Source organism: Rosa chinensis, chromosome 6 (assembly GCF_002994745.2).
Source record: "Rosa chinensis cultivar Old Blush chromosome 6, RchiOBHm-V2, whole genome shotgun sequence".
In the NCBI taxonomy this organism is placed as follows: domain Eukaryota; kingdom Viridiplantae; phylum Streptophyta; class Magnoliopsida; order Rosales; family Rosaceae; genus Rosa; species Rosa chinensis.
Window position 1 is genome coordinate 58,910,934 of NC_037093.1, and position 8,789 is coordinate 58,919,722.

General features: G+C 50.4%; 1 protein-coding gene across 1 annotated transcript; it reads right to left on the reverse strand.

The window, feature by feature from the left end:
* Positions 1 to 4,380: 4,380 nt before the first annotated feature.
* Positions 4,381 to 7,944, reverse strand: LOC112171668. The gene is made up of 4 exons (XM_024308816.1): positions 7,252 to 7,944; positions 6,098 to 7,095; positions 5,809 to 5,878; positions 4,381 to 4,533 (listed from the first exon to the last, which is right to left on the reverse strand). The coding sequence occupies exons 1-4, from the start codon at positions 7,942 to 7,944 to the stop codon at positions 4,381 to 4,383; spliced, it is 1,914 nt and encodes a 637-aa protein (XP_024164584.1).
* Positions 7,945 to 8,789: the final 845 nt, after the last annotated feature.

The window sequence follows — 8,789 nt, forward strand, 5'->3', positions numbered from 1 at the left end:
TGCTCCTTGCCTCAGAAGGACTCTTAATTGAAGTTTCCTGTTTAGTCTCTACTACTCAATTTCGATAAGGTTTCGTCTCCTTATGAAACACGGAATGGGCGAAGCTATAACCCAAACCCGAGTGGTTTTATTTTTGGGCCGCAGGTATCGGCCCGCTGGTTCGAATCCACTAAAGGATTTTGCCAAAAATTGCTTTTGGGCTCAAACATTGCCCCCCAGGCCGCGAAATCAGGCCCGCTGGGGTGTAACTGATTGAAGGGGACTTAGAAAGACGTGCCGGTCGCTTGAAACGATGCCATTAATGAAGGTCGCGTCCTTTCGTTTGTGAAACGCTTTCTGTCGCATCGTTTCCCTCACAAAATCCTTTATTTAAACTCACAGTCGCAACCTTGTCACTTCAGAAACCCTTCCAGTCTCTTAAACCCAGAAAAACCATTTCTGCCAACATCTTCTCTGCAAACTAACCAGAAATGGCTCCCCCTAAGAAAATCATCATCGATCAGGAAGAAGAATTAAATGAAAATGCTGCTCGGACTTGGGGCACCAGCATCGGTGCCCGCATTCATCTTGAAACCTCACTTCATCGACCCCTACTCCTTCGTTTTCCCGACCATCACACCGGGTTGGGCCCAGCACCGCAAGGCGTTATTCCGGATGATGCCATCGCTCTATACGGCCTTCCTATTCGCAGGCCCATTCCAGTCCTCCGAAGGACTCCTGGAGACTTTAGCGGTTGGGGTGCCCAGAACCATCGAGCCAAGATAGGGAATTGGCCATCTTCCATTAGTGCACAGGAGATTTCCTGGTATCGCGAGACGCGGGCACGAGATCTAGCTCGCTGGAACGCAGCAGGTATCACCCACACTATCGATTTGTGTTTCCATCTTCCTCGTGGTGGTAATCGCTCGCCGCTCGCTGCTTTCCTCTGTTTTTGGAATACCGCCACCAACACATTTGACTTTAGATTTGGTCAAATAAGCATCACTCTGTTGGATATCCTCGCCATCACTGGCTTGCCCATCGATGGCGAACCTTATGTGCACGGCCAATTTGACTCTGTCAACTTCACCTCGACTATGGCCCAACACGGTCGCAGCGCTCACAGTGGCTCCTACCCGCGATGGTTGGCGTATTACAGCCGGGAACACAACGCGACCGGTGGAATCGCTTTTCTTGAGTATTGGCTGTGTAAGTTCATATTCTGCACCTCTTCCTGTAAGCTCACTGGCACCTGGACCTCCTTAGCAAAGGCCGCAACATTGGGCTCGGACAACCGGTACTGGGAGCCCTCTATCGCATGCTGTACCAAGCGACGATGCATCCATTTGAGACCAACATATCTGGTCCTTTCTGGATTTTAGATTTTTGGATCCAGACTTACTTTCAACTCTTCCGCCGCGAAGATATCCCGCTACTTCCACCGGCCGACCAACTCTTAGGTCGATGGTTCTGCCGCGAGGACAAGTACTCATCTCCCCCTTATTCTGAATGTTTTTCTTATCTGTACTTGCTAGATGATATGCCGTACTGTGACCTAATTCTGAGCAGAAGATTCCCATCTTTGCTCGAATATGGTTTTCTTCCTGGCGATCCTCGCTATTCCGACCGCGCTCGCCTGGCTTTTCACCGCGCGATCTCCTGTTCAGATATTAGGATCGCCGCCGAAGAACTCAGCTACGAGCTCTATGCTCCTAGTCACTTTGCCCGTCAGTTCGGCCTTGTCCAATTGGTACCAGTCCCTCTATACGACGCCTGGAACTACAACACCTCTTGGAGCAGATTCGGGCCCCCGCCGGCACAGAGCACGCTCGCGCTAGTCGATCTCCCTGATTGGGCCCAGGTCATCGACGCTGTAGACGGAACTGAAGAAGGATATGAGATTTGGTGGGCAGAGGTCTCCGTCAATTGCTGGACCCCACCAGACGATGAACTCTTTGCAACTATCTTTGGCGAGCTGAGGAATCCTTATCCTGTCGATGTTGACATGCTCGCTCGCTTCTCTGAAGACATTACTGGGCCCCGGCCCCTTCAAGTGATCCGACCGGCGCGAGTTCCTCGCCCGGCCCAGGCTGGAATCGTAATTCGCGAACCTCCGCCGGAGGTAAGTATTATAACTTTACCCTCTGCAAGTTCCTTCACTGTTCACTCCGTTTACTCACACTTCTTTGTACTAGGGGAGTGCGCCGCGCCCTGGCCGCCGTACAACCAGTGCTTCCCCGGCCGCCGGACAATCTGGAAAACAGAAAGCAGTGCTCGCTGAACCTGCAGCCGAAGATTCTTCTTCTTCTGATGACAACGATCCACAAACCGTAAGAAATCCTCTATCCTCAGGATCACGTTCTGTGGGTTAAGTCCTAACCCCTTGATTTTGACAGGTCGCAGCTGCTCTAGCTCTCAAGCGCAGTCGCTCGGACCCTCGTGCTGACCCTTGGGCAGAAGATGAACCACCGGCTGATCGATTGGTAAGAAGCGAGAAGCTCGTACTAAGCATTATCCATACCTTCGCCTAAACTTCCATAACCTTCTCCTTTGCAGGTTCGTCGCCGGCCGTCTGGAACCGCTGGGGAGGGCTCTTCAGCTGCTAGTCAAGGAACAACTGCTTCACAAGCGCCGGCGCCCGTGGGCCCTGAAAACCTTCCACCTCCTATCAACACCGTTGGCGACTCGGCCTCAATTCCTGTGCAGATCATAGAGGACAGTTCACCCGAGCCGGAAGAGAATGCACCCCTGCCAGATGCACCGCCCGAGGAGCCGATCGCTGTACAACCCCCGGCAGACGTATTGCTCAATCTTGACCCCACCGCGGCAGTTGAAGAACCTGCAACAACACCAACTACAGATGAGCCTCCAGCCGCACAGGTAACCCCCATTCCAAAATCCATGCCTCATCTCTTGATTGACTCTGTATATCCTGATAAACTTTCCCCAATCGTAGAGTAACGTCCCTGCTGAGGAGGTCGCTGTCGCTGATCCTGCTGAGCCCGCTGGTGAAGGCATGGTGGCTCAAGAACCTGCCCCCCAGGTTTTAGAAGTAGGAGCTGAGATAAATATAGCACCGGAACCAGTCGCGGCCCAAATCGTCGAGCCCCAAGAAGTCCCTGCCGCGGCCGCTGTTGACGCTAATGCTACTACCGATGTCCCTCCTCCCGAACCTCCTAACAGGCTGGAAAGGCTTGTTCGTGTACTCGAAGTGGCTCCTCCAGGAGTCATAGAAGAAGCGAGGGATGGTCTGCAGCGACTTCTGGGTCCTGACATTTTACTACCGGGCGCGCCTGCCAGAGCTCAAGAATATTTGATGGTGCTTCGCCGCGAGCGTACTATCACCAAAGTTGAATTTGTTGAGATATACGAGCTCCTACAAAACCTCCCTGCGCGGATTAATGAGAGAACGACCGCGGCCGCGCAGGCTAGGCAGGTTCAGGCTCACTATCGCGGCCTTGGGCAACAAGCAGAGGCATCTCGCGACTCCTTAGGTGATCGAGCTATTCGCGTCAGGGACCTACGGATCTAGCAGAACCACCTTCGGACCCACATTCAGGACCTGCAAGCCCAACTGATCGAAGCAGAGGCCCAGTTGGTGGTGGTGACGGCCCAACTTGAGCAAGAGGAACCTCAGATAGAGCAACCCTTGGCAGCCTTCGAAGCGATGACTCAGAACTTGGCTCAAGCACGCGAAGCAGTCCGACAAGCGGAGCGAGCTGCTGCTGACGCTAGCTTTCGTCTAGATGAACACTTACTTCGCTTGACCCATGCGGGTCGTAAACTTTAGGCCTCTTACTTCAGGCCCATTTTGCTTTGTATGAACGAACTTAATATTTAATGTTTAATATTTAGCCCGCTTCGCTCGGCCCAGATATCACTTACAGTCTGACAATTAATGATAAGTAAAACCGTTGAAAAGATAACCCCAATTTGGGCGGTTACCTCCTTGGAGACTGCCCTGCTTCCCACGCGTTTTCAATATCTTCCATTTCCGAGATTATAGCATTTAACTGCATTGATTCTCTCATTGATGGCGTTGAAAGTGCCTCAACTGCTTATCGCGCGGTGTAGAGTTCGTCTTATAAATACCGGTTTCCAAAGAACAACGATAACCAAGCCAACATGTCTTTCCCACAGATATCCTCGCAAGACCTGTTGCTCTTTCTTCAGTTTCTAAAATCTTCCCCCCATGATTTCAACCTTAGCCACCAATTCTTAGCTTCATGGCTTAATCTCAGGACCTGGGTAGGCCTCATGGCCTAATCTCAGGTCCAGTGGCATGTCTTTGGTTTCTGAAAATCTGGATGAACTTGCCAGTCTCAGTTAAACCGAAGAACACGCCACGCTCCTAACGCGGCAGAATCAGATTCTGAAGAGGTTGTCTCTTCAGACTGTCCGCTAGGAGCATGGGGCAGAAGGGCGGAAGGCCACGTTGAGGCCGACTGTTCTTCTCCCGCGGTCTACCTCCGGGGCCTGGGCACTAGACTTTTGTTTTTCCCCAGGAGGTAGATGTGGTTGTGAGTCGCGCTCGCTCCGGACCCCAACTCCTGCCTGGAAGAAAGGCTCAAGGAAGGAATATGATGGATTGTTTCCTTCCCCCTTCTTCTAGTACCGATGACAGCAGTGGCGACTCAGATCGGAGGAGGATCTGAGTAAAGGGGGGAAGAGTGCTCTGAGGTAGCGCCCAGATCCTTCTCCTCGCAACCAGATCCGGTCACTTTTAAACTTTACGTTCCTGTCAGAGCCACCTTTGGCCTTGTAATTGCATGTGAAATTGTATTGCTCTATTCTGTTGTATGCTTCTGGCCGCAAAGCCACTTTATGTATGAAATTTCTGCTTTAAACAGAAATCTGCAAAAAATTTGTTAGTCTGAAACAAAGCCTCTTGTATAGGCTTTTCACATCTATTCTTCACACACTTTGTCAAGACATTCAATTTGAAAAAATTGAGGTTAACTGGGATAACTTGGATAATGAATACAATAATGATAAAACAAAGCCTCATGTATAGGCTGTTACATAATAAAGCCTCTTGTATAGGCTGTTACATATGGAGTTGCCCCCCAATGTTCATCGGGGAAGCAGAGACAAGAACTATAGGCCACAGAGAAAAGGCCGAATGATGCGAGCCGATGAAGATTAAGGTTGCCCCCCAGCCTGGGCAAGAACAGGATCAGGTGGATCTTCGAACTCCCAGACACTTGGGTAATATTTCTTCAGGAAACGGCCGTTAATAGGGTTGCGATGGATGTCGCCATCGACGTCTCTGAGATGAAAAGCTCCGCGCTCCAAGATCAGGTGGATAACAAAGGGTCCCTCCCATCGCGGCGTCCATTTACCGCGACCGTGTAACTTTTCACCGAAGGGTAAAATGGCCTTCCAGACGAGGTCGCCTTCTTTGTAACTACGACCACTCGTCCGCTTATCATAGGCGCGGGCGATACGTTGTTTTTCCATCACCAAATTGTCCAAAGCTGCTAAGCGCTGGTCGCTTAAATCTTCGTGCTCCTGCCACATTGCTTGAACGTAATCCTCGCCGATCAAATGATGCTGTTCTTGCACGCGTAGAGAATGAACGTTAATTTCTAACGGTAAGACAGCGTCATGACCGAACATAAGTGCATACGGCGTCGTGGCGGTGGGATTCCGTTTAGAAGTGCGATAGGCCCAAAGTGTCTCATACAAAGTGTCATGCCATTGTCGAGGGTTCTCTACCAACATCTTCTTTAGTAAGGTGATGATTGTCTTGTTGCTAGCTTCCGCTTGACCATTAGATTGAGCATAATACGGAGTGCTATGTATGAATTGAATACCAAAATCATTGACCAGTTCCTCGACGGGGCCTCCCATAAACGCTGCCCCCCTGTCCGAAACCAGCACCTCAGGGATACCAAACCTGCAGAGAATGTTACGGAAAATAAACTGGCGAATGGTGGCACCGAAAGCCTCCTTCAAAGGCTCTGCTTCAACCCATTTAGTGAAGTAGTCAGTGGCGACGATGATAAACTTGTGCTGAAGGGAAGAATGAGGATGGATCATCCCAATCAAGTCCAGTGCCCAGCCTCGCGCAGGCCAAGGCTTAATAATAGGCTGCATCGGAATGTTAGGAACATGCTGGACTGGACCATGTGCTTGACAGTCCTCACAACCTTTGGCAAATGCGATACAATCCTTCAAAATGCTGGGCCAATAATAACCATGACGTCGCAGAAGCCAGCGCATCTTAGGTCCAGCTTGATGGGCTCCACATATCCCCGTGTGCACCTTGCGCATCAATCGTTTAGCTTCGCGACCATAGACACATCGAAAATCTATACCATCCTCCCCACGTCGTCGCAATTCATCTCCTCTAAGGAAGTAGTTCAATGCGAGGAAGCGAATCCTCCTGTCAGCTCCGTGATCTGGTTGTTTGAGGTACTCAATCAGCGGGATTCGCCAATCCACATCAATAGGTTCTAGTACCGCGACTACGGGATCATCTGGTGGATCAGGTCGGGCAAGCCACGAAGGTAATGTGCGACGCTCAACTTTCAAAATGCGCTCGCGCACTCCATACTTCAATGTGATTCCTGTGGCCAATTGAGCGAGCTCATTAGCTGCAAAGTTACGCTCGCGTGGTATATGTTCCAGATCGACATCGGTAAATTGGTCCAGAAGCTCGATGGCTCGATTCAGATATGGCATGAGCAACCAACTCGCACAGCGATATTTTTCCTGGAGCTGGTTTATGACGAGTTGAGAATCGCCGCGAATCTGAACGTCCCGTACGCCCATTTCTAGCAAGACTTCGAGTCCAATGATAAGAGCTTCATATTCAGCCTGATTATTAGTACATTGGAATGTTAGCTGGAACGAATAAGAGAAGCGGTCACCAGCCGGGTTTTCCAGAACAATCCCCGCGCCAGCCAGTGTGTCCGTTCTTGAGCCATCAAAGAATAATACCCAAGGCTGCAAGGAAACTGTAGCTTGGTAACAAACCGCGTACTCAGGGATGCACGCCAAATCTGGTCGAGTTGTATTGGTGCAGGCAATCTCTAACTCCTTCAGTGCGGGTATCTCTAATGTAGGATGATGTGCGAGAAAGTCTGCGATGGCCTGCCCTTTGACAGCTTTCTGTGGTACATATTGGAGCGAAAACTCTGAGAGAGCCAATACCCATTTGCCAATGCGGCCTCTCAAGATAGGCCGGGACAACATGTATTTGACCAGGTCGGTTTGAGCGATGATGCAAGTGGTGAAGGATAGCATGTAGTGTCGTAACTTGCACGCTGAAAAGTACAGAGTGAGGCACAGCTTCTCCATAGGGGTGTACCTTGTCTCGCAGTCTGTCAATGTGCGGCTAAGGTAAAATATAGCATGCTCGACACCTCCCTCATCGTCCTGAGCGAGCAGGCTGCCGATGGAGGCCTCAGCTGCTGAAATGTATAGCTTTAATGGGATCCCGGCTCTGGGTGGAACCAAGACTGGTGGGCTTGCCAAATAGGCCTTGATACTGTCGAAAGCCTCTTGATGTTTAGCCTCCCACACAAACTCATTCTGCCCTTGTAACCTTAGTAATGGCGAGAACGGTTGGATTTTGCCTGCAGAGTTAGAGATAAAGCGTCTTAGGAAATTGATCTTACCCAACAGACGCTGTAATTCCTTTTTCGTCCGCGGGGGAGACGCGTTGATAACTGCGCTCGCCTTGTCTTCGGGGACCTCAATCCCTCGCTGATGAACTATGAACCCCAGAAAGTCTCCTGCCTGGACCCCAAACACGCATTTGGCCGGATTCATCTTGAGTCTATGTCTTCGCATGCGCTCGAATACTTTCCTGAGATCCGCGATATGGTCCTCCTTCTTCTGAGACTTGACGACTACGTCATCGATATATATCTCTAAAACCTTTCCCAGTATGTCGTGGAAGATCAAGTTCATAGCTCTTTGATATGTCGCACCAGCATTCTTCAGGCCAAACGGCATGACCACATATTCAAAAACTCCCGCGAAGCCAGGGCAGCGGAAAGCGGTCTTATGTCTGTCTTCTTCAGCGACAGGAATCTGGTGGTATCCTGCAGTACCGTCCATGAAGGACAACAACTCATGTCCTGCCACAGCATCTACCAACATATCTGCGACCAGCATGGGGTAAACATCCTTAGGTGTAGCGAGACTCAAGTCTCTATAATCGACGCAGACTCTCATCTTGCCATTCTTTTTCCGGACAGGCACTATATTAGATAGCCACTTATTATACTTGGCGACCCTTATAATACCCGACTTGTGCATTTTCTCTACCTCCTCCTTAACGAGAATCTGGGTCTCCGAATTCATTCGTCGAGGTTCCTGCTTGACGGGCCACTTGTCAGGGAGAGTTGGTAGTTGATGACAAACCAAATCTGGTGACAGGCCGGGCATGTCTTCATACTTCTCCGCGAAGCAATCCTTGAATTCTAGCAATAAGTCAGTGAGCCTCTGTTTCTCGCTAGGCTCTAGGTAAGCGCTGATAGATACCTCCATAGGCTCTCTCACTGTGCCCAGATTGACCTTCTCAGTAGGGTCTCTAACTTTAGGAGGTGTATCGTCCAGTGCTGTCGGGGCAAGTTGAATGCGGACTTCATCTTCGTCCTCCGGATCAGAAAGTTCTTCATTAACGACCTCTAAGGTCGCGATGCGATCATAAGCCTCTTTTTCCACCATGTATGATGACAGTCGTTCATGTATCGAGTGGAAGGCCTCTATCCCCTCCTCCGAGAGGTCGTAATCCATTAATCGGTTAAGGGCTTGGGCACAGCGTGGCCAGGCCTTTCCAAGCCTTCTTTTGCGAG

Bases quoted from the DNA above. Each gene is read 5' to 3' on its own strand.
- LOC112171668 (XM_024308816.1), bottom strand. From the start codon at position 7,944: ATGCCGTTTGGCCTGAAGAATGCTGGTGCGACATATCAAAGAGCTATG. The intron at 7,096-7,251 runs GCGTGCAAGTTA...TATGTACCACAG, and splicing joins GCCTCACTCTGTACTTTTCA to AAAGCTGTCAAAGGGCAGGC. The intron at 5,879-6,097 runs GCATGTTCCTAA...CATTCTCTGCAG, and splicing joins CAAGCACATGGTCCAGTCCA to GTTTGGTATCCCTGAGGTGC.